This window comes from Plectropomus leopardus, chromosome 17 (genome assembly GCF_026936395.1).
Source record: "Plectropomus leopardus strain MGB_pleo_1.0 chromosome 17, ASM2693639v1, whole genome shotgun sequence".
Taxonomy (NCBI): domain Eukaryota; kingdom Metazoa; phylum Chordata; class Actinopteri; order Perciformes; family Serranidae; genus Plectropomus; species Plectropomus leopardus.
In genome coordinates, this window is record NC_142192.1 from 23,790,051 (window position 1) to 23,816,887 (window position 26,837).

At 37.6% G+C, this 26,837-nt stretch overlaps 2 protein-coding genes across 2 annotated transcripts; one reads left to right on the plus strand and one right to left on the minus strand.

Annotated features, from left to right (window-relative positions):
• Positions 1-697: 697 nt before the first annotated feature.
• zdhhc3b (zDHHC palmitoyltransferase 3b) lies at positions 698-20,271 on the minus strand. The gene is made up of 7 exons (XM_042506449.2): positions 19,893-20,271; positions 10,769-11,100; positions 8,700-8,824; positions 7,143-7,239; positions 5,854-5,935; positions 5,169-5,299; positions 698-3,903 (listed from the first exon to the last, which is right to left on the minus strand). The coding sequence occupies exons 2-7, from the start codon at positions 11,069-11,071 to the stop codon at positions 3,745-3,747; spliced, it is 897 nt and encodes a 298-aa protein (XP_042362383.1). The 5' UTR covers positions 11,072-11,100; positions 19,893-20,271; the 3' UTR covers positions 698-3,744.
• Positions 20,272-22,232: 1,961 nt separating this feature from the next.
• exosc7 (exosome component 7) lies at positions 22,233-25,601 on the plus strand. The gene is made up of 8 exons (XM_042506899.2): positions 22,233-22,388; positions 22,552-22,653; positions 23,770-23,864; positions 24,244-24,409; positions 24,790-24,860; positions 24,965-25,088; positions 25,172-25,327; positions 25,430-25,601. Exons 1-8 carry the CDS (start codon positions 22,332-22,334, stop codon positions 25,532-25,534), a joined length of 876 nt encoding a protein of 291 aa, XP_042362833.1. The 5' UTR covers positions 22,233-22,331; the 3' UTR covers positions 25,535-25,601.
• Positions 25,602-26,837: the final 1,236 nt, after the last annotated feature.

The following is a 26,837-nucleotide window of genomic DNA, read 5'->3' on the forward strand; positions in this document are numbered from 1 at the left end:
AATATACATTATAATGATGTACTGAAATTTCATGGAATTATCCAATCTATCTAAAATGCCATTAAAATAAAAACAAATATTCATCCATTAATTCTTTTTAAATTTCTTTTATTTTTTTGTATTACATTTTAGAGACATTTTCTAATAATGAATAACTGTAATTAAAGTTTTTTGGCATGCCATCCTTTATCACAAAGGAAGAATAAAAGTATACTAATTAACCGAGTGAACAATATATCCTTAAAGAAATGCAAATTTAAATAGTTTATCTGTGTTTTACATTAAGAAAACTGGGCTTGTAATTCAAATCAAAACATACATCAAATTGGAAAACTTAGAGTTATTAATTTCTAATTATTATTTGTGTTTTTTTGGTTTAGTGAATTGTTTCGGGGTAAAGTTTGATATATCCACATTTTAGAGATGTTTTTGTATGATAGACCACAAAATTACAAATAGTGTAGACGGCAAAAAAATCTGAAATAGTAAACATAGTTTACTGTAAATTTCTGTGATTGAACTTAATGATAACTGTTTGGAAACGTTTAGGCCAGAGTATGTTCATGACAAGTTTTTTTTGACACACTAACATAAAAAATTGCCTTGAATTTAAAATAGAGGAACCACATTTCTGACACAGTAAGACCTGTAAACTGATTAACAGAGTCAATGAAGTATCTGTAAAACTTACAGAAAGTTGTGTCATATACATATTGTTTTATTTCATTCCCATTAAAGAAATACAACAGTCAAAAAGAAAAGAAAAACATCATGTGGTCCACAGTAAGTACTATAATCAGCATTCATACCTGACCACAAAGAACATATCGAACAATTCAAGAAGAAAGAAGAAAGCTGGTGTACTGGAGGTGTAAACTGGAGAACAACTGTTACATCTCCATATGATGATAACATTTTTACTTCTTTAAAAAAAAAAAAACTCCAGTGATTTTAAATGCCTAAGAAAATGTCACTCTTTACGACACTTGAATCTTGAAACGGTTCCTTCAGTGGCTCCCTTTATTAAGCATTAAATTTGGCAACATGTATGTTCAAATATGTCCATTCTTCACCCCAGAAAGCATGTTATAAATACAGTAAGGCTTTCGAACACATTTGAGCAAAGGCATTTTAGTGTTAAATGCTTTGAAGTGGCCTATTTCCTCTCTGCACCAAATTCTCATCACAAAACATAAATTCTCTTCACACTATGTGATCCAAGACTGTCCGCAGCTGCGACAATTAAAATGTGCATTTCTATCGCAGTCTTTCAGGCCTCGGTGAACATTTTCCACTGACCTAAATTTTAATCTACATTTTATCCTGTAAGGCTTTTTATTCGCCCTCTGGTCAGGCTCACGACTGCAATCTATGACAAACTGGATTATCCACAAGCAAATTCCATCAATTGAGAGCGAGTGAATTACACTTAGGGTCAGTGCATTCAGAGAGCAATGTGTATTGCTTTTATTCCCTGACTTTCTGTCTGAGCTGGTGACTGTGATTAAAACGGTTATAAAGCAAAAAGGCTGGCTAGCTTGACTACACACAGAGCGGCCAAATAGTCAACAAAAGGACAAACAACCTGCTGGAGTCCAAAACTGGTACTGATACTGCTCAAGCCGTGCTGCCTCTTGGACAAGAGACTTTGTTTACCTGCCAAGTGGCACATTTTTAAGTTATAATCCTTGAGATTTCCAGAAATTCAAACCCCATTTTTTGATGCCATCTATGATTGGCATTTTTATGAGTAAGCAGTCATTCGGTGTGAATTAAGTCAGTTATTACCTTTCAAAAAAGTGGTTTCCTCTATAAGTGGCAGGGTCCGCCATTTCCCCACTACGTTCAAATTGCCTTCACAGGCATGAGGGACTCATAATGTTAGTGTTTTTAACTTTATCTCATTGATATGAGCCTCACTAAGAGTGTTTCCATCCATATTTTAGTGCATAGTGCCTATAGAAACAGCAACTTGGCAATAAATAATGATGTACATGAAGCAAGTGCAACGTTCTCTCATACCTAAATGATAAAACAAGTCCTTTTCCACTGACTTCCAAAATATCATACATACCCTCCCCACAATGACATGTATTACTGTCCTTTCTGTTGCAGTTTTAAAAACATCCTAAGCAGAAAGTCCTGTGCTTGTTTGATCCATCTCCTTCTTCTCCCGCCCATTTTTTTCCATCTTCATATAACATTACACTGACTTTGTTACTTTTCATACCACATCACATCACTCCCTCCTCTGCTCCCACAATGATTACTAAAGCCACTAGGGGGCGCTACCTTACAATATGGGTCGTAATGAGCTGCTTGCACTGTCGACCTTTATAGACGCTTCTTCGGTAAGAACGTGCTGAGCATGTTAATGAAATGTCAACTAAAGATATGAAGACATCAGATCTGTGTGGAGAAATGAGACTGCTCTGCTCCTCATCAAATATTTGATATTTCCATCGTGTTTTAACAACTGCCCTTTTAAGTTCATCATCTCATTGCACTGCTCTTCCTCTACAATTGATTAATTAGCACTACAAGCAGTCCCAAGCACGAAATTAGATCACTGTTGCTTACGGACTGAGTGGCAAAATCCGGAACTGAAAGATGAAGTAAAACCTGCAGTTCCACTAGTGGCCACTTGAAGCTGGTTATAGTTTGTTTGGCTGCACTATAACAAATTTACCAGTTGCTCTCCTGTTGTATTTTGGAGTAAGAAGCTGCTCAACAGGCGTTTGCTTTAATATTAAAATCACGCTTTTTTTCTTCCAACCCTAAGTCAACTAAGACTGAAATCTTAAGGATTATAACTACAGCTGAGGCTGCTCACGGTCTTAAAGCCTTTAAATGTCCTTCACAGTGACCCTACTTCAGTCTGAGCAGGAACTTGGCCAATGGCCTGTGTAAATGACAAAATAAAACATTTATTTGAACTGTTTTTATCTGTGATTGGTTTTAGCTTTCTTGGTAGCAGATAGATGGGGTTCAGTACAGACTTTCAAAATCCAAAGATAATTTGATAAAACTTAGTCTTAAAACACATTTCTTAGACAACGTGAACTACTCCACCTATCTGGCAACAAAGAACAACAAAGTTAAATCATTTAAATGATTATTTAACCAATGTGATCTTTTTTCACCCTGACCTTCACATTAAGGCAAAACAAAATAAATGTCTTTTAAAATAGCTGATGCCACCGTTAACTAACGCACTGTTCTAAGGCAAATCATCCGCCGCACTCAGCATAAGACTATTGCAACAACAGGAATACAGCAAAAGAAGTCACAAGATCACAACAATGTTTACAGGAAGACAAAACCAGGAGTCCACCTTGGCACCTGGACTTCGGAAACTTTCTGGACTTCAGTTTCACATTATTTAGTCTCGGAAGCAGGAAATGATCAGACGTACTGGAGGAAGTCTCTCTGTGCTGTTTTGCCAACTCTCATTAAGTGCTTCTTGTCAAGTTGTTGCTGCTTAGTTTGGTTTGTTTTTTTGTACAGCTTAATAATCTCAGTCAGCACCCAGAGTGAAACAATAAAAATAACAAAGAGGGTGAAGGTCTTTAAAAAATAAACATTTTGACAATGTAGCGAACAACGGAACACCCTGAAATATCGATAAATGTAAGATCCATAAACGAAAGACAACGTGGCTAAAAGGAGTTCATGCTCGTTTAGGTCCAGCCAGTCAAAGGGGAGAACAGGAAGTCCACAGCAGCAGAGTTCAGCTTCCAGCTTTCACACAATGTACTGGTACAAGTCTGCCTTGCCGTGGTCGGGTGCTGAAAAGGGGCTCAGCCAGGCTATAGAGAAAGGGTGACCAAACACCACTTTCATGTTCATCCACTTTGACTTTTTGGCCCATCGCCGCTCCTCCTTCTTCAGCTGCTCGATGCCCTGCAGGGAAAATAAGATGTCACAAACATGAGAGGTTGCTCTTCTGCTTTAGTACTGGTTCATGCTCCAATCTGAACATATAGCCGTGCTATAAATGTTTCATGTGCCGGCAGAAAATAACCAGTGGAAGGGATTAAAAATGAAGCGTGTTTTGCATGCTCGCGCTTAGGGTGACTCACTCCCAGCACTTCCTGGTGTCTAAGAACAGCACACACCGATGAAGACTCACTAACAGGACAGAGAATTGCGAGCCCCATGATTATGAATTTGACAGAAACAGATGAGCTTTGTAGTGAAGATTACAACATTATGAGTCATCGTCATGAGTGGTTTGAGCCGATACGTTATGAGAAACGCGCTCATATCAAAATACCTCCGGAGGCTACGGAGTAAGTGAATAAACTCCTGCTTGTAACTTATTTCAGGAAGTCAGAACTCCTATTTTAACAATAATAAAAAAAAACCTATATGAGTGCCTGAATAAGTTGCTGAACTTGCTGCCTGAGCCCAAACATCGTACCGCAGACACTGGTGCAGCTGATTCCTTCCACAAACAAACTTACTTGCCAAACCTCCAGATTTTCCCGGGAGACTCACGTTGCCGTGTCCCAGTTGCCTCGTGAGGTAATAGTTCTCCTTTTTCCTAATTTATGACACATTTTCATACCCATTTTTTGTTTTAGTTATCACAACCTGTTTCTGGCACTGTGCAGTTCTTTTGGGTTTTTAGGAAAAGTGGTGTGCATTCTGTAAAAATTTAGTATATTGATTTTTCTTTTGCACTCAGGGGTCGGTGCGATGAAATAAGTGAACGAAAACTAGTATTAGTTAGGGCTGAAAATTACAATCACTTTCCTGATGAATTACTAGTAAAAGTAATGACCAATTAATTGATTAATTGTGAAAAAAATTGTATACATCATCAATACCAACTGTGTTTTTTTCTCAACGACAGATAAATCGATTGTCAATGAATCATTATCATCCCTGATATCAGTGTGTGAGATTCATGAAAGTTCATGTCAGAGAGGCAAATTATTCTGTATTCTTTCTGTATAATTCAAAATAAAATTAAAAGTAGTTAACAGAAAAAAACCCAGTGCGCTTATTATTATTTTCATTCCTTAAAAGTCACCAGAATGCAGGAAAAAATGTCTCGGAAACTCAACCACCAAACCCCCCCTTCGGTTTTTAAATACCCCCTGTGTTTGAGGATTCAGTGTTCAGTGTGATGTGATCGTGAAACTGCTGCTGGTTTCACTCACCGTCTCGTCGGTGCAGATGGAGTGGACCTGAGTCCCAAACATGACTGCGGTGAAGATCAGAAAGAGGAGACCCTCGAAGCAGAGGAGGATGAGAAGGATGACGGTTGCTGGTGGAGAGAAGTTACTGCACTCTGAGAGAGAGGGAGAGCAGAGAGAGTTAAAAAGGATTCATGGATTTATTATTGTTATTATGAAACGTTGCACAATGAAACTACACATACAGAAAATATATAAACATACTCAAAATGTCATTCACAATAAACAGTAAAATTGGCCATTATGTAGAAAAAACTATATAAAGGTAGCAGTAAAGGAAGAAATAAAAAGGAAAACTAAATTATATTTACAAGGAATGTATATAGTTATTTTTGTATTTACAGTTAATATACAAACAAAACACATAGGAAGTTTGTTACATATATGAAACCTTACAGCTAAGTGCCTTGCTAAAATGACCCACGTAAAAATAAATAATTACAGTAAATTCTGTCAATGGCTGGTACGAATGTATTTTATCCTGAAGAAACTTTGTTAAAACATTTATAATTTTTAAAAGACTGTCAACCTCAGCTGGTCTCTTTGTCAGGTTTATCTGCACATGGAGTTGGATGGTGGTAAAACAGTTATAACCCTGAGTGAGTGAACGGGGAAATTTAGCAGCCACTTCATCGTTATCATTACTCACTTGCCCAGTCTTCTTCAAAGCAGAAAATAAAATGGAAGGCCACCAAAATTAACGCATGGAGGGATATTAGTGCAATATACATCTGGTGAGGGGAAGAAAGAGAAAAACAAAGATTTAGCATTACGATACCTACCTTAATCAATATTCACTGAAATACAGAGAACCGTCTCTTTGGAACAAACTTCTTCCATCAGGCGAGTTCAGGACACAAACCCAAATTTCAGTCAATAGTCTGAGTTTCAGATCACAGGTCCAACCAGGGCTATTTACATTTGTCCCATGACACAAAAACACATCTGGATATAAATGTATAATATTGAACTAAAATGAGTCATTTATGGACATCCAAAGAATGTCCATAAGCAGTTTTTTGAATGCATAATCCACATCGATATTATTGTTATTAAAATCATCTGACAGGACTCTAATTTTGTGGATATCATTTGAACACAATTTAACTTATATGCAATCTTTGTTTTTTTATTCATTTGCTCGCTGTAACCGCTTATCCTCCTCAGGGTCACTGGAGGTCTGGAGCCGATCCGAGCTGTTACAGGCCTCCAGACCATCGCAGGGCTGATCTTTGTTATTATTGAGATACGTCCCCTTTTAAATAACAATTCATACTTAAAAGAAATGAAAAACTTTTTTTTTCTTTTTTTTAAAGCAAAGTAAGCAAAAAAAGAAAAACGTCATGCATTAACAAGGAATTCAAGTGTATTTTACTGTACAGAAGCTCCTTAACCATGAAAAATTACCCCCCAAACAACAAAAAACAGAGAATAGAGTATGGTTTTACTCCATCACTCAACTTTTTAAAAGTTAAAAACTAAAGCAAAAACATAACTATAAAACAATCACAATTACTTCTAATCTCTCCTTCACAATGTTCAAACTTCTTTTTAATTCTTACTGTGTTTTTTTTTTAAATTAATGTATAGATGTACAAAATAAATGAACTACATTTAATATGAATGCTGACATTATTTTTCTGTTATTCGGTGCTTTTTGAAATATCTGCTTTAGTTTTGATAGTAAGAAAGCAAGAAAGCACAGCAAAAGGCTCAAGCTGGACTAAAACCTGGACCACTGCAGTTATGATTAACCCTTCATGGTGCCGTAGCTCCGTCTAGTGAGCCAACTGGGCTCACGTGCTTAACCCATTAGATTTTACAGAAAAAAACGAATTAATTTAGCTTTTTTATGAATCTCTGTTCCTTCTGGTTTGACCATGTTCTGCGTTCTCTTGTACTGACATATTTATTAACCTCCAGTGTTTAAAGACTCACTGTGAAGAGCACAAAGTATTTCTGGTTGTTCTCTCCGACACAGTTGTTCACCCAGGGACAGTGGTGGTCCATCTTTTTGATGCAGCGTTTACACACACTGTGGACACAAAGATACAACATAAAGGTGACAAAATTGAATAAAATAATGCAAAAAAACCCCAAATAAACTGTGACCTTTTGAGAAAAAAGACCAATCTGAATACAAAGTATTAAAAAACAAACAAACAAACACATACACACAAAATGCAGGGTATATTAAAGGTGTAAGAAATTTAAATTTAAAGCTTTTATAGACCCTTTTTATGATAATTTTAAGTCAAATTCAAGAGTGATTTATTCAATAATTTTTTTTTTCTTATTCAGGCATTGCAGGTAAGTATAAAATTAAGTAGTATATATGTGGCCCTGTGCAAAGGTAGGTTTTATTTGGGAATATGTTTGCAAAAGTGACTTGGTTAGTCTAGTTTTTGCCAACAGGTAAGTGCAAGTATAAAGTAAAAAGACAGCATTATGCTCATCGAGGTTTAAAGATTTGTAACATAAGAAATGTGATTTTTCGTGCATAAGACTCAATTTGACTAAAAGACATGAAAAGATGGGTACATGAAATTAAATAAATTGTTGTGGTACAAAAAAAGGAATAAAAATAAATTAATACACAAAAAAAAGGTAAAAGTTGTTTTTAAACAGGGAAATAACCTGGTAAAAAAAACTGTTAAATTACAAATGTATAATAATTATAAGGTAGTTCTCTGGAATATAAGACTATTTAATGACTCTCAAAGGCGATTGTTTCTAAATTGAACTGAATACATTGTAAGACTTTTGAAGGACCTGCAGACACCCTGAAAGTGTCCCTTCATCTTTAACACTGACTGATGTGACGGACAGTCATAGTGGCTGGACTGTCAGGGGTTATTTATCTTGCAGACCTGTCATTGTTTGACAACTCCAGTGGGGTCTAACAACTCAAAATCTATCATCTGAAAAAGCAGAGTCACACTCGATCTACTCGTGCGCTTTGTTTACGCACTCTGAGAGCCAAATCTATATTTAAAAAGCTGCTGTCTTGTGTGTAATATATTATTCTCACAGGTCATTAGAGACAAATGTATCATCGCAGTGTATCATCTGAACCGCCCACAAGAATGACTCATAAAAAAAAAAAATCATCCATTTCATTCAAACTGACACCCATTTTTCCCTCTGAGACCGAATGACTCACTGGCTTTACAATTCAATTACACTGTAGTGTTTTTGTGCTTTTCATGCCTGCAGATCCCCGGGAAACCACCGAGCAGCCGCAGAGGGAACTCCTTAACATCGAGCTGCAAAGTCTGCTGGGAGAAGCTACACAGCTACTCTAAATAAAACACACACGGGAGGCAGGAGAACCGCCGGAGCAGGAGCAAACACAGCAGAGACGAGGAGTCCCCAGTGAAGACTTGAGGGTGCAGACTTCAGCAGAACACTTCGCTCGCCCAAACACACATCTGAAAATCTGCAGAGCTTGTATTCTTCCCTAAAATCTGCACATTCGCAGAGGGAGAGGAGTACCTGCAGTGGTGAGCTCTGTCAGGCTTGATGCTGCAGCACTTGGGACATTTGTACACCACCTGTCCCGGTTTGAGCTGCAGGCTCTCGATGAATTCTTTGGTAGCGTTCCCTTTAGGCACGGCTCCCTGAGAGAGAGAGGGGAGAAAAGGATTCACGACAAGGAATTCAAGTGTATTTTACTGTGCAGGAGCCCTTTAAAAATGGAGAATTGGTCTCAAGACAACAAAAAAAAAACCCTAGATAATAAAGTATGGTTTGACTTTATCACCACTCAAGTTAAAAACTAGAACAAAAACATAACAATAAAACAATCACAGCATGATTAAGCAACTAGGTGACCCCAAGTCAAAAAAAGATTCAGACCCCAGCTGATACTGAAATGGCCTCAACCCAGAAACCAACTGGTATTTCTACGCATGAATACCACCCTGCCCTAGGTCTGCTGTATATCATTTCAGTCTGATAATTCGATTAAACACTTTTTTTAAGGCAATATGGACCATATAACGATACAATCAACTAAAAAATAAATAAATAAATAAACTTTTAAATATTTTTTAAATGCCTGAATTTCATATAATTCAAATGCGAGTGTAAAGGAATTTTGGGGGCTTTTTTTCTTTTATTATAGCACAGCTTGGGGATGAGATGCAGCAAAGGGCCACAGGTTGAGGAAAAAAATAGGGAGTGCTGCACCGAGCCAAGACGCAGAGTGTAGGTGATTGTGCAAGAATCAGGAGCTCTTTAAATCGAAACTGGGCCGCTGCAACATTTCTGTTGCTGCTGTTACACAGACTGGACCTTGCCTGCTGTGGACCCCGACGTTTGGGTTTGTGCCGGCTGTATTCAGGTTCCTTCAGCCACTACTGAAGGTCCGTCTCCAGAGCTGTTGCCCACTTTCATCCCTAATAATAGTCTCTTAGCGGTGGGGAGTGAGGTGAGGGGACCGTGGGATAGTTAGCTAATTCTTGTCTAATTTGTGGTCTGATAAGCAGAGAGCAGAGAGTGGGGCGAGGGGATGAGCGAATCAATGCGCTGCAGGGAGCTCGACAATGGAACAAGATTTTAGTGATTTTAAATACTCAACAAATAGAAAATCAATAAGCGGAGGTCAACGATGATATTGTGGCAGCCACCACAAATAAATCACTGTATGGGAAACACAGCAAACTTGATGAGCAGGAACTGCTAAATGTAGCACTTTAGGTTTACTTCAAAAGGTATATTTTTTAGTATTTTTAGTAAGTGAGTAAAGTATATGTCTGTGTATTATATTATTATTTTATTAAATTTAGCTTTTTTACTGTTTTTAAAAAAAAAATATAAACCTTTATTTAATCAGGTAAGTCCCATTGAGATGGAGATCTTATTTTGAACGAGTATATAATAAAGATAAAAAACAAACAATTTAAAATGTACAATATCAGTAATTATAAATAAACAGTGTAAAATAATTTTACAAAACCATAAATTATAATTTTATATTATATTGCTTTGTGTTTTTTTACTGCTGCTTCTTGCTTTGCACTATCACTTTTGCTGATTTAAAGATGCAAATTTCTTCACTGAGGGACTCATAAAAGATTATTTTAACTTATCTCATATTAAATACAGCAACTTTTAAAAAACCAAGGCCACAAAGTGCTTAACTGGAATAAATTTGGTAAAAATAAGTCCACTGAGCAGTTACTATTTTATGTAACTTTCTGTTCTGTGCAGTGTATGAAATAAAAGTCAGACGGACTGACAGACATGAGACGTGCATTGTTTTTGGAAACATGTGTCATGGTTCACAGCCTATAGAAGTGTATGGTTTAACTTTTTCCCATGCTGCAAAGGTAAAAAAAAAAGGAAAAAAAGAAATTACAATAAATTGTGATAGTGAATCGTAATACCTAAATAATCGCAGTACATGTTGAATCGGCACCCAAGTATCGTGATAGTATCAAATATGGAGGTACGAATATTGCCCAAGCCCCAGTATTATGTATGTATATGTATATATGTATTAAAGCTTGAGTATGACTCAGTTTACTCCTACAGATTAATCTGATCAAAGTCTGACTGACCGGGTCTGTGCACATCGCCTTTGCATGAGAGGCGAGGGCGAGGAAAGCGAGGCCGTTGAAGATCACCCCGTTGAAGAGGCTGTAGATGACGTTCTTGGCGGGTAGCAGCATGACGAACACCACCACAAACTCGGCGTAGAAGACCAGGAACCAGGTGATGACGCCACACACGATGCCGCAGCCGTCGCGGATGAACCACATGGTGTCGGAGCCGGTGCGTGGAGGGGGAGGGGCGCAGTGCTCGGGCTTCAGGTAGCCAGCTTGCCTCTCGATGTCCCTGGTGCGGTGCGCCGGGCTCTTCATCCTACAACGCCCGTGGCTCCAACCACATGCTGCGAGGAGCGATGAGGGACAGATGGAGACGAAGAGGGGGAGCAGAGAGACGGGAAGACAACGGGAGAAAGGAGTTAGAGAATTAGGTGAGTGACTTGGATGAGAAAAGTTGTCAGTGCAAATAACATTTATCATTGCTTCACTTCATTTTGTCAATCGACTGTTCTAAAAAAAAGGCAGAAATAAAAAGTCTTTCTATTTATTGAACAATCATAAACCTCATTATTACAGATTTACCATCATGTAAGACGATGACGACCTGCTAATTCTCACAGAACAGAAGGTGGAAAATACAGGCTAATGTGTGATTTAAAATAAAGACCCTGCAAGACATTATAATGAGAAATTTCAGAATCTCAAAATAATGAGTAACAATATTAACACTTTTTTAAAGAACATTTTTCATGATTTGGGAATATCAGCTGCTCAGAAACTAACTCATAGTTTTAAGATAATAAATCATAACTTTGAGATACTAGGTCATTATTTTGGGATACTAACTTATTTATGAATACCAACTTATTATTTTGGGATGCTCACTTATTATTTGGGGATACTGCTAACTTATTATTTTGAGGTACTTACTCATGATTTTAAGAAATTGGTAATGACTCACAGGATCTATTTTTCCGTCACTCTGGTGAAAATGAGCTTCCATAGTAACAAGGTCATTTTTGGTACTTTTCCCTTAAAAATGCCTTCCACGAGTGATGAGTCGATTCTCAAATTAATTGCTGATTATTTTCAGTCAGTTTCATAATTAACTAATCAGCTCAGCTCTATAAAAGTGTCCTGTCTGCCTGCAGCAATATCACAGTGTAAGAGTGCCGCTCCACAACAATTAAGCGTTTATATTATGTAGTAAGTCCTCTTCACCCTGGAGGAATAAAAACAAAGATACCAACTAAAAACCATCATGTGACTGGATCACACCAGCCAAGATACAGGGAACTATCTGCTAACCAGAGAACTAATTCGTAGATCTACCAATCCAGACCTGTTACATTAGAAAAACTCAACAGCAGGTCAGATAGTTAACATATTTAATTTTATTTTTATTTATTAGTCTATTTATTTGACACTTTATTAATCATCTTCTTTTTCGGTGGCGCAAATAGTTTCACAAATAATCCTGCCATATATTTTCTTGCACAAAATGTTTATCTGAGATGCCTGGTTATGATAGCGAGGGGGAAGTCAACAAGCACATGTTGAGCAACTAATGAAACGCAGCCACACATGACACCCTTGCTCAGACCGAACCCCTCTTCAAACTCTGCCTTGTGATCTTAAACCCACAATTGAAAAAAATTCATGACTGCATCTCGCACAGTTGCATCTAACGACAGACATGATCAGCCCAAAGTGCTGAAAACCGCTTCTGTGGTAGTTCTGGCTAAACAGTGTTTCCAGAATCACATTGCCATGATGACACACACACACACACACACACACACACAGACACACACACACACACACAGACACACACACACACATTAACAAAGTGAAAACAATACAGGCCCTGCTATTGCGGCGGGTAATAAGTCCACAGAATGACTCAGCAAATGAGGCTGAGGACAACACTCAGGAGGAAGCATTAACTGAAGGAGGAACAAACAATGACTGGTCTAATCCCAACAGGCCAAACAATCCACCCAGATCCCTCTCACAGAGAAAAGAAGAGGCCGTCGCTGGAGTCACAGACTCATCATTTAGTCTGAAAAAGTGAAACAAAACAACGCTTCAACAAAACTGTCTCCACAGCTGTCTGGAGCTGCACCGGGCCTGACTGTGCGTCCGAGGCTCATGAATAAGCAATTGAGCAGGTCTGAGTGTGTGCATGCAAAGATGATGTGACTTCAAAGGGGATAAAATGTCAGAAAACCAAGAATAGGCCTCTCTCTTATATGCAGATAACACAGACCTGAGTAAAACAGCTGAAGCCCGGAGGACGGCTGGACCTCGCCGCACGCCTCCTCAGTAAAACCTGCAGCTCGTGGAGAGTGCAATCAGACTGCTTGGTCATTCCTGAGGACTCAGTCTATCCATTAAACATCCTAATCTTCACTTTATGTCCGTTTTAATTAGGGCTTGGCAAATGATCCTTGCAGTTAAACATGCTTCCCCCGGGGACGGGGATTTAATCAGAATGACAACGATACGGCATTCCTACAACACGTTTGGGTGAAATGAACGATGCCATCTCTGCACCTGAGACATACAGCCTTTATCCGCCTTGCTCTCAAACTTTTTTTTTGTTTTGAGCTTTTATTTGATAGGACATCTTAACCCTTCAACACCTGGATCAACATCACTTTTCTTCACTTTCATTTTTACCTGTGAAACCTTAGAAAACTGGTTTGATTTCTTTCACAAAAAAAGCACAATGAGCTACTTGGTAAGACATGTCCCACAAATTTAAAAAATAAAAATAAGTGTAAAAATAAAAGGTGACAAGAAAGTGACCTGAAGCTGTGGGGGATTATTAAATATGACCAAAAAATGGGGTGTGGGGGATGTGTCCAGAAATTTTTTTTTAGACTTCTCTTAATTATATATTAAAAATTATGTTACATAAAAAAGTGAAAAAAATCACTTTTTTGAAGCCATTTTCTTGTTTTTGTTTGTATTTTAGTTTTCTTTTTTCTGTTTTTTGATTTTTTTGGGTTAATTCTCTTTTCACTTGCTGTTTCTTGGGGTCATTTCTTGTTAAGCTGCTTGTCGCCCCCACATGCTTTTGAAAGAAATGAAGCCAATTGGCCTGGAAATCAAAGGGTTTTGCATGAACGGGGGAGAGAGGGGGGATGACATGCATTAAAGACCCGCAGCCGGAATCAAACCTGCGGTGTGGTAGCGATTATCAAATAACAAAGAGTTAAGTTAATTGTCATGGAAAATGACCTAATTTTATTGGTCTTGCTCTCAAAGGTTTTGACAAATTGCACAATAGTTGGAGTTTCACCCACATCCACTAAAGTCACCCAGCTAAACCTGTTTTCAGGTGAAACTTTGTCTTTAAACGCTGCATTTTCTTGTGAGTGCCTGACAGTTACCGTGTACAGCTCTCTACAGAAATGGGAAGGAAACAAGATGGCTCACTCTTTAGCTACTTTCATCACCTCCACAAAAAAAAACACAGTGTTTAACTCATTCTGACAGTTTGGCAAGTGGTAAAACTGAAGCCTGACATGGCATTTTATTTGCCCCGGGCAATCATGCAATCCTTACTGCTGAGCTCTGCAACAATCTCTTGAAACATGAGATTTCTTTTAGTTTCTACTTTTTCGTTTTTAGTTATGCTTGTTGCATTGATGCATCGTCAATCTGATCAATCTGACTTAGCTCCAGACTGAAATATCCCAACAACGGATTGCAGTAACATTTTGTACAAATATTCATGATTCCCAAAAGATAAATCATGCTGACTTTAGTGATCCTCTGACTGTGCCTCTAGTCCCAATACAACGGGACATCTGACCTCTTGAACGAATGGCTGGATCACATTGAAATTTGGTACAAAAAAACCTGCAAAACTGTACTTTCTTGTTTAGTGCTGATTACCAAACATGCTAAACTAATGCGGTGAACATGTTCAACATTATACCTTAGACCTGCAACGATTAGTCGATTAAGTAATTAGTCTTTCAGGAGAAGGTTAAACATAAACTATTTAGATAATCAATTGTTTCAGTCAAACAAGGATTTTGATATTTGCTGGTTCCAACTTTTTAAATCTGGAAATTTACTGCTTTTCTTCCTAGTTTGTGAAATTAAATGAAGAGCATTTGGGTTTATGAATGAAGATGTCACTTTTTAATGAGCATTTTTCACAATTTTTCACAATTTTCCAAGTGTGAGCTACATGGACTTTCTAAATATTAAACAGAAGACAGTATACAGTGAGTAATTACAGGACTACCTTCTAAAATGATGAAGCAACCTCATGAACGTAAACCCTTTATGTTTTTTTTTATGGGAAAACAAATACAAAGATAAAGACAAATGAATAGAGGACTGTAAATCGCACGAATAAGCCAAGATAAGATAGTCATCATTTAGGCAAATACTTGATTTATAATAGCTGTAAATTTATACAGTTTAGTTTTCAGCGATCTGAATTTATTCGTCTGTATGACTGCAAACACTCCTGCCATCCAGCTCTAAAACCACGTTGGAGACAGGAGCATTGTCTTGCTAAAAATTGGAATGACTTTTTTATATGTGCAGCATGACTGACCCAAATCCTGCAGCATGGCCTATTGACCCTTTTCTCTGTGTCAGACACAACGGGAGGTCACGTTGGAGGTCTGGTGTGTCTGCCAGTATCACTTTCATCAGAAGTCTGGGATTACTGGACCATCTGTCTCAGCTTCAGTGGTTGTGAAAGGTAAAAGTGAGTGTGTTTGCACTCCTACTGTACTTGAGGATTTCCTTCTTTTTTTGCTTCTTTTTAGTTTATGCTCTTCACTGCATTTGACTGAATTGAAACTGAATTCATTCTTTACAAATGCTTTTTAACGTCTTGAAGGTCCAGGGTTTAGGATTTAGAGAGAGATATTAGCAGAAGTGAAATATAATACAATAAATACTTTAAAGGTTATGACTTCAAACAGTTTAATAATACATAAAGCTGCCTAACAGTATATTGTAGGTAAGGCTGGGCAATATGGAGGAAGTCAAATATTGTGATATTTTTGTCTAAATACCCTAATGTCAATAACGATCGGTGCTTTTACAATGTATTTACACAATTAGATTTTTTTTTTAAAAAACAGCAACAAAAAAAACATTAGTAATGTGGATATAATGACTACGCTGGTAAAGGCAAATAATATAGCTACAACAGTCTGATGAGTTCAGAAAATGTACTCAGATGAAACATCTTCAAGGGGAAATTAATTAATTTCTAGTAGCCAGTTAGGCACAATTTAAGCAGCACAGCAGCTGTGAGAAAATGTGGATATTCTCGAACATACTTGCCTTTTCACTCATCTCTGAGTCACTTTTAAATTAAATAATTTCATGTTAAGATCTTCCAAATTCCTTGTTAAACAGGTTCGAACTGTCGCTGATTCATGTGACCGTTTACAGACCTCTGATTCAGCCGGTGGGAGCAGCCCATTTCAAGAAAAACTAGTTCCAGTCAGGGGGGACGCAGGACGACGCCTGATAACGGCCTGTAATGGATCTACTGTTATGTGGACCGCTTTAACGTTTCACTCCATTAGAAACAAAAGACGGCCCTAAAAAGCTGAGTTTACTGAGAATGCAGATGATTGGACGAGATGGGACTTTCTACAATAAAGTGCCGAAAGACCTGGAGTGAAACTAACTGCAGAACCAGACTTCATTAACATCAGCTGAGTCAATGGTGTCTTCTTTGTGGACTGGTGAATGTGTCCTTTTCTTGGAGAATAGCCGTTTGTTTTTGCAATAAGAAACAACTGAACGACTCGATTGTTACAGAAACACTTTACACAACAGCCTCCCTTCTCTTGAGTCGACCCAGAGAAACCACCACGATGCCTCTGCAGAACTGCGAGATCAGATAAAGTGCGTAAAAAAAGGACGGATTTATGCTGTAACAGTGACTCGCTGACTCAAAATATATGCACGTCTCAGTCAGATATTCAATTAATGATTTACGGGCGTGTTTGATACCCTGCTGCTAGAACGCATTTCAAAGTAACCGACAGCACTGACTGATGGTGGCGACTAATGTGTGAAGGCAGGGTGAGCGGCACGAAGAGAGATGTGACGTAGAGATGAGAAGCTGCGAGATTTGACCCCCCGTCGAGTTAATTAACACTCTAATGTGGTTTCACTTTACTGATAACCTCCTCCAGCAACTTACAAAACAAAGGATGGAGGACTTGAGACTTTAAATTCACTAAAATCTGTTTTGAAAAGAAAGATCCTGCATGCTGCTCTTGCTAAGCATCAGAATTTTTTGGTTATACCAACATTTTGGTCCCAAGACCAGGGAAACTCTACGTGCTTTGCTCGGGGGCCACTTTTGCAAAATGTCAGGAGGCCAGGGGCCACTCGCAGCAGCCCCATACATGTTTTTAGGATTTTAGGATATTTCCAGCAGTTTAGGACATTTCTAGGATTTGAGGTCAGTTTTAGGTTTTGAGGGTATTTCTTGGATTTGCGTTCATTTCTAAGACTTAAAGACATTAGGGGCTTAGCTAGGACCTCTGTTGGATGGTGTGGGGGATCCTCCATTTTTTTTTTGATAAACAAGCAATGATAAACTGGGGCCCTTCATGTCTCTGCAATGATGCACTTTATTAACTTTCTTATGACTTCTATCTACCTATTTATGACTTTTATTTTTTTTAATCAGCTATTTATTGTCGACTTACACAGTTTTTATCCTTTAAAGGGAAACGTAATTCGTTTTTATTTAGTGTGCATAATTGAAGATGACAAATATAAGAAGTCTGACAACTGAAATCAGCTCTTTTTGGATGCTGTTTTATTCACTCTGGCACCTTATGAATACTGGAAATGCAAGAACAGTTCTCAGTGTGATTCACTTTTTTTTAATTGTCAATTAGAAAATGGTTGGAGGGGCACCTAAAACCCTCTCCAGGACCAGATTTGGCCCACTGGCCGTTACTTGCCGAGAGCTTCGTCAAGAGTATTTAACTTTTTTGACGAAGGTCCAGAGGGACGGAAATGTTGGAATAACCAATCAACAGTGGTGCTGAGCAAAAGCAGGGATTTCCTTATCAAGACTCAGGTGATACTTTCTTACACACCAGCATCTGAGACTGTTAGATGTGCTAATATTTCAATTCGATTAGTTTTAGAAACACATTTTGAGAGCATGAGTTAATCGTGCAGAAATCTTTGAACCACCATATCTTGTAAACTGCTCTACAGATAAATCTATGCACGACAGTAAAGGTGTGGATTTGGTGTCATATCATAAAACGGAGGGTTTGAGTGTCGTTTGCCAGAAAATTTTGAGCATCACATTTAATTTCCTGCGTTCTAGTAAATTTTTATGTACCAGTTTGAGCTGCTTCTGCACCAGTTTCATGGTGTAAATGTCTATAATAACATCTAAATAAAAGGCCTCCTCTACTACTTTTATGTTTTTGTCTGGGGGGACAAAAGCATTACACCTAAGCTTTTTGCAGCTACCTTCAAAATTTAAAAAAGTGCAAATATTTGATAAGATACGAGTGTTTGCAGTTGTAAATTGAACTGAGACTCCGACAAACTGGGTCACAGGATTTAGTTTAACACCAGGAAGTAAAACTAACAACTTCTATGTGAACCTTCAACTCTGTGCGCACTACTCTTCTTTTTCTTTGGCTGATTTGATTTAGGTGTGTATAAAAGAAGTACATAAAAATCTATTGGGACAACTTAAATAGAGCTGAAACAAGAAGTCAAATAATCTGGAAATTAAACTGCAACAATTTTAACAACTGGTTTAACTTTAAAACATGATATGATACGACCTTAAGTTGCATCCCTAAAATATAATACATTTAGTGTAAACTTTTTTTTGTTTGAAGCATAGAGTTGCAGCTAATGATTAGTTATTTTATCAAAACCGTATATTCAAGGTGACTTCATATCGATTTGGTGCCTTTTTGCACCAATTTTTCAAACTGTATTTGTACCCTAAAATCAAAGAGATAACCACCAATCATATAGGCTCTGGCAAATAAAAGAAGCAAATATCTGCAAAGGTGTAACCTGTGCATGTTTGCCGGTGTGGCTTGAAAACAAATTAATGCTCATCAGATAACTGATGGATTGACTATCAGCGCGGATGCCAACTCTCAATCTGTGGAGGTTTATCTTTGGCCATCGGACAAATTTTAGGTCCACAGTTCATTCATTTTTAACTCAAATGTTGTTTCCAACCACCTCTGATAAGAATTATCTGGGTCTTACCCTTGATAGATGTTTGATTTTCTAATATTTCAAATCTAAAGTAGTACTATAAGAGTGGAAAACACAAACCTGGTAACTTGGTAAATACTCTTCAACCCTGAGACGCCTGAAGAGACACCTTTTTTCTTGTGCTGCTCTTAGATGCCTTTCACAAGTATTTAAACCTTTTACTTTGAGCACATTGGTGTGATTTCTTTCAGAAACACGGGATAAAAGGCAATGAGCAACTTGGTAAGAAATGAGTAGATTTAGATTTTTTTTAAAAACGCTAGAAATAAATGTCTAGGAAAGCTGGGGGGGAAATGATCAGAATTACATATTTAAAATTATGTTAAAAAAAATTCTGATTATTTTAATAACCCTTTTCTGGTCATTTCCTTGTTTTTTATTTCTATTTTTTAAATTACATTTCAGGTAATTGTATTTTTTTTTTTTAATTTCCTACTAATTTTTGGGGCATTTCTTCTATCAGCACTCACTGCCTACTTCTCAATTTACTGAGGCTTCAAAAAGCTTGAAAGCGTGGTTGATCTGATTTGGTGGAGGGTAAGAGACACAAAGTAATATATGTTGGTAAACTTAATAGGTGATAATTAGGGGGACTTAAATCTGTTAGGTGCCCCTGACTGCCTAATTGACCTCTGACCTTTCTGCAGATGGGTGAACAAAGAGGGGAATTATCTTGTCATGTCCAGTGAAGCTTAGACAAGTATTATGGCCACATAACTTCTAGAAAGTGAAAATCTCATTAACTCGAGCAGGAAGAAGTAAATCTGGACTAACATGACTTGATAGCTGATAACAACCCAGGTTTGTTTACTTTAAAGTATTTCTACAGAAACACGTTAACTTGTTTAAAAAAACAACTTACCTCACACTCCCCAGGTTTGTCGACAAAAGTTTCTTTTAGTCCTCTCGCAGTTTGGAGCCGTGAGAAGTTAAAAACACACCAAACCGACGGTCTCCTCCGCCTGTTAGCTCGATCCCGGCTAACCTCACTGATCTGCGGGCAGATGCAGCTCCGCCGCTCCGCTCCCGTTTTCAACGCCGCTCCGGTTTCAACGAGCTGTTAGTTTACTTTGTTTGTACGGTAATTACAGCAGGAGACCGAGCCTTAAATCAGGCCGTTACCTAACGTTAACTACTCCGGTGTTTCCTGCTGTGTTGGATCCAGAAAGCTCTGCGGACAGACAGACAGCAGGACAACAACGCAGCCAACCAGGAAGTCCCATTCCCTGTCCGCTGGGCGGTGCTGCCCTCAGCTCAGTCTGTCAGGCAGGAGCACATCACAGCCTGTATACTACACTGTATCTATATCTATATCCACATCTATTAATGTATCTATCTATGTATGTATGTCCATATATATATATGCTGTGAGAAACGGCTGTTAGATAAATACATGAACAGACAAATAAATAAATAAAGTATAACTATATATACATATAAAATTTGCTCTATATGTCATATATATGTTTTTTATTTATTTTTTAAAGGTATATAAATGACAGAGAACCACAGTATTCTTTCGTTTTTTTCTCACCTTACCCTCCTGCCCCACCAGAGAGAGAGACCGTAACAGAAATAAAGGCAATAACAGAAATCACACTAATAGCAACAATCATGACAAGACTTACAGGTTGCAATGACACCAAAATTAATTTAAATTAATTAATTAATAAATAAATGGTTGAAAATGACAAAAAATAAATGAAAATAAAGTAGTGAAAAAATGGAAAACAAAACAAAGTGTATATATATATATATATATATGTATATTTATATATATATATAGAGAGAGAGAGAGAGAACAAAATAGTCAGGGGTATGTAAAATATAAATATAATAAAATAAAACATACATATATTAACTGTCTTGATAGCCTTTTTTAGTTGAAATAGAAAGTAGTTTCACATATTGCTCAGTATCTGGAAATCAGCAAAACAACACAGCCAGTTTTTTGCTTTTTATTTGCTAAATTGCTAAACAGTTTGCCAATGTTGTTATTAAATTCAATATTTTAAAATTTAAATTACCTTCTTTTTGGGGATTTCTTTGAGCATCTAAGACTTCATTTATTGCACTGAGCTGAATTTTTGGTCATCAGTTTGAGCCTTTTCTTCATCACTTAATGGTGCACTTGTCAATGATAAATGAATACATTTTAATGAATTTTGAAATTGTTAATATGTGTTTTAGCAAAATTCCTGCTCATGTTTAAGACATAACCCACATATATGCATTCTGAGATTTTGAGAATAATATAGTATTTCTGAAAAAGTTATTAAATTAAATAAAGTTTTAATTAAATGAGAATATAGTAATTATAGCCGATATGAAAAACTATACTATACTATAACAAAAACTACCTGCCCATAGTCTGCTCACATATATGTACTGCCTCTATGTCAGTTAGTGCAAATTTGAGGTATTTTAACTTTCCTTGAGTATTTTAATCTCATGCCACTTTCTAGCTCTATTACAAGAGAGAAATATTGTAGGTTTTACTCCACCACAATTATTTGATAACTTTAGTTAACTGACTTTTACCAGTGACAGAGTATTTTCACAGTTACATTTTTACACCAGTATTAGCACTTTTATAATGGGTGGGGTCATGATTTTGAGTGTGGGGTTTTTTGCAGTTTGGGGATGTTTTTTCTGTGTTTTTTTTGGGTGGTGTTTTTTTTTTTTTATGTTTTCTATTAATTTTGAGTTTTGGGCTGCTTTTCTATTGTTGTTTCTGAATGTTGATTTTTTAAATTTATTTATTTATTTATTTTACGATTTTGGGTTTTTTTTCAGAGGGTTTTCTGCATTTTGTACTTTTACTTTTCATACTTTTAGTTCTAAAAGTGCAAGTTCCCGATTATACTTCAACTACCTAATAGTTCTGATCAGGGCTAATGAACATGATATCAGATCTGGGATCAGTTACAGCCCCTCTGTGTTTGCTGCAGTGGACATATGACAACTTTTAAATCTGATCCAGGATCTGCAACTGAGAGGGAAATCCGGTGCATGATGAAATGACCCAACCTTTATAAGCTTCAGGAGAGGCAACGAGCTGATAAAAACTTTTTAACGGACAGAAACTCAGATGTATAGGTCAGAAAGCAACACATTTCGCCAAATTTAACCACAAGTTACCTTAAAATAGTGTCTCTAAGATGTTTTTTGGGCTACGAGTTGACAGTTTGTCTTCATCAACAGCCGGGACATCCGGGTGAGCACAACGTGCTGACTGTGTCGTCTTTTGATGGCGTAGAAGAAGAGCGTCTCACACACATGCTAGCGCTGCTCTGACATTATGGCAACAGTACAAGTTAGCGAGGCTGAAAAAGTTTACATTTTACACGGTATAAGGGTACGTTTTAACCGCTACACGCTATCTTTCAACCTCTGTTGGCTAAAAACGTGTCTATAAATGACGAGTGTGATTCGTGCTCTATAACTGCACAAAGCTAGCTAGCATTAGCATAAGCTAACTGAGACTGATGTGTTGTTTACATGTTTATTCTCTAAATCAGGATGATTTACGAGTGGACGGAAGAGGCTGTGAGGACTACAGACACATGGAGATAGAGACTGATGTGGTGTCCAACACAGACGGCTCCGCCAAAGTCACACTGGTAATGTATAATATTAACAACAAATGTCTCATTCATTATATACAACTGTGCAAGAGGGATTTTAGGCACCATATTTATTGTAATACTGTCTTAACTGTGCAATAATTAAAGCAATACTCTGTGCAGTTATTCAACTGAAGAATATTCTACAGCACTCTTGAATGTATCTAACATATGATGCACATATTTTAGTTTTTAAATTTCCAAACCTTACATACTCTATCGTCTAGATAAATAATTCTTATATTTTACATACTGGTGTGAAATTGAAGCATAATGCACAGCACATATTTTTATTTTTTACTTATTTTTCATTCTCATAATGATTCTTTCTATGTTTTGCAATTCTCTATTCTTCACATCAGAACGACTGTAATATATCACAGTTTACCACCCTGCAATCGATAATTTATTTCTGATTCTGATGCGGACAGACTTTCTGTCTACGCTTCAAAACTTTTCATCTGTGCACGCTGAGCCACTTGTCAACACTTAAAATTGCACATACTCCTACTTTTCAGTTATGTTTGAGTCTATCTAATGTCTACCCAATCTGTTTTATTGTATGCTATTCCTCAGGAAGGATAACAGATTGATTACCAGTGACGGAAGAAGTATATTTAAGTGAAAATAAGAATAGCATAGTGTAGAAGTAGTTTGTAAAATTATGCATTTTTTATTTTACTCAAAAATACAGAAGTATTATTAAATTAGGATTTTTACTACATTGATGTGTACACACATTTATTATTACAGTTGGTAAATGTGGGGCTACAAATATTTGATTTCTACATAGTTTATATATATTACTCTATATATTGCTGAGTAGCTTGCACATTCTCCCTTAGGGATCAAGTTATATTGACAATTTAAAATCATGATTTATTTGTTGATCATATTATTTAGCATTAATCTGAGTCTGGAAAATAAGTTAAGTTACCAGATAAATGTAGTAGAATGAAAAGTATAATCTTAAACTCTGAATTGTACTAATGGAGTTTATATAGTGGCAGCAACTGGAAATACTCACATAAAGTACAGGTTCCTAAAAAAAGTAAGTAAGTGAATGTACTTACTTACTATTTTCTGGTGTGTGCTGTTTTGTCTGTCTTTCAGGGGCACACAGCGGTTCTGGTTGGGATTAAGGCGGACATTGGAAAACCACGGCCCATGGTGCCAAATGAAGGCTACTTGGAGTTCTTTGTTGACTGGTGGGTTTGGTGCATGTTATCAGTTATCTTATAAATAATTTACTATCAGTCCCTGTTTATTTTATTTTTTTTAAATTTTCGGTAGTGTTTGGATGGATGTCCTGCCACTAGGAGGTAGTGTTGCATCATCTCTTCCCTGTGAGATGCATCTCCAACATATCCCAGTGATTCTGGACTTACCAAAGAAAATATTATCTCTATTATAAATATGCAATAAATATGTCTGAAGAAAGGTAGCAGGGTCAGCTGGCGTCACTGCCTTCCCTGATTTCTCTTCCTTACCTTTTTCCTACAGAGACAAGTAAGAATGAAACATCGCAGACTGATACGTTTTCGGTTACCTCACATGTTAATTGTCTTGTTTTCTCCTTCTTATCAGTTCGGCCAATGCAACCCCTGAGTTTGAGGGCAGAGGAGGCGAGGAGCTCGGTACGGAGCTAAGTAACACCCTTTACAAAGTCTTTAACAACAAACACAGTGTGGACCTGAAGAGCCTCTGTATCAGTGAAGGAGAACACTGCTGGGTCCTCTTTGTGGATGTGCTGGTGAGTTGTGGCGTCCAATAATGTCTCTCACTTTCGGAAATGTTAGTGTACTCCAAGCCCACTTTGTGAGGTGATTGGCCAAGTGTGTCTTCGTTCTAAGGCGTTGGATTTTTTTCTCACATTGACAGAAATTAGGATGAATACATAGAGTTCACCCAAAATGGCCTTTTTTTTCTTAAATTTTTCAGCTGTACTTTGATTTCTTTTCCTTATTGTTTGATTAAAATATGCACATCTTTGCATGTAAAATACTGTTTCAAACAAAGTGTTTAAGTGGAGGAATAAAGGGGCAGTTTTGACATCAAAATGTATTTGTTCCGCGTATATTTGCTGCTGTGATCGTCACTGAGGTAAAATCTCACACTGACGTGTTTCCACAGCTCCTGCAGTGCGATGGAAACCTGTACGATGCCATCTCCATAGCTATCAAGGCAGCTCTCTTCAACACAAAGTACGGTGTTATACTGGTGTTTGTTTACAAGCTGTTTTATCTCTAATCCTAACTATGAGAAATGTAAGCTTATATACAGTCTATATACATTATCTTACTGACAGAATTCCCCGAGTGCACATATCCACCGATGAGGAAGGAGGGAAGGAGATTGAGCTGTCCGATGACCCGTATGATTGCATGAGACTCAGTGTAGAAAACGTTCCTTGTATAGTGACACTGTGCAAGGTAAGCTCACCTGCTGATGAGAAGAATCTCTGAAGCCCATCATCACATAAAGCGTGACCTTGACACTGGCTGTTTTTCTGCAGGTGGGCCACAGGCACGTGGTGGACGCGACTCTGCAGGAGAAGGCCTGCTCCGTGGCGAGCCTGATCATCTCTGTGACACACAAGGGCACAATCACCTGCACGAGGAAGGTGGGCGGAGGCAGCCTGGATCCAGAGAGCATCTTTGAAATGACAGAGGTGAGTCCAGCCCTCCTTCTCGGGCCATCTGGCCTCCTCCAGTGTTGAATATGATTATGTGTGAATAAAAAGATTAGTGCTGAAGTGTTTTGTTGTCTCCAGGCAGGCAAACGGGTCGGAAAAGCTCTTCATGCTCCGCTCATGAAGCTGCTGCAGCAGGAGGAGAGTTTGGGAAAGAAGCGACAGAAAGTGGGTTTTCTTGGTTAACATCAACGGCACCATATTTGTACATTTATACAACATTTTCTAATAAAAAATAATAATTTTTACAGTCTTCTTGTGCTTGTACTTTAATTATAGATAAATATGTGGATACAGTTTTGTATAGAGTGCTGCAGAGATGGTGTTTCTTTTGTTGTTGTTGGCAAACATGAACATAAGCTTTGTCCCGGTTCCCTAAACAAAAATCCAACAGAATTGGAAGCTTGAAAATGTAAGAGTGGAGTATTTATTGACATATTTTATGTCATAGAACAAAACGTAAAAGTCTCTTAAGCTTATGTTAACCGCAGACCTTATTTCAGGCATCTAACCAAAAACTGGTTCAAAAACCCACTGATTTTGAGTTGACGGGACTGCGAGTACTAAAATACTCATTTTCAGGTTTTCTGCAGCACTCAATGGCGTTGGGTTTGAACAAAAACCAAGTAAGGTCTGGTGTAAAGATTTTGTACAGGTGGACCTATATTTGAGAGACAATTTATGACAACAAATTATGCATTAAGATCTTGCAGAGGGAATATGCTTCACCAAAATCAAGTAGGTCTATTAAATAATGTTGCTGAACAGTATATTTTACAAAACTTTGTGCGACACTCACCACAGTACTCTGAACTGTACTGTCAGGACAGAAGCGTGCAGCAGAAGTTCAGTCGTCTCTCTGCGTCCTCTTGTCTCTGCCACGTGTCAGTCGTACAGAAACTCCAGATGTGACTCTGGATCACTTCCACTCTTCCCACAGTCTGCTGAAGGGTGTGTGCGCTGGCTGGGTGCAGACTGATGGAGCAGACTGGTCCAAAACACACTCCTACTTTAGATTCTGAAACGAGAAAATGTATGCAGAGAATAGTTTATGAAATGGTACAAATATTAAAATAAGGAATGACAGCAGGTGCCCAAACTGGAAATTTAAAGCTGCAAAAGAGACTTCAAAGGTTATGATGAAAGCGCCTCTCTGCTGCCAAAAACACCTGGAAATATTTCAGTCTTTCCAAATGAGTCCATAACTTAAGACTTCCAAAACACCTTTTGGCCAACTTTTAGGAAAGAAAGTCTTATTCCATCTCTTTTAAAAGATTTAACTCATCTTTTGAGCCAAGAAATAAACTGTAACCAAGTTATTTATGCACTTGTGCAACACACGAGTCAGTGTTTGTTTATTTCTCTTTCATATACTTTGATGAAAGCTGCACTGAGTTATTACATCATCACTGCTTTACACTGTCTGCCAGTCTCCACCTGCTCACCAGGCCTTCTGTGGTTTGTACTGGCTCTCCATGTGAAGCATCTG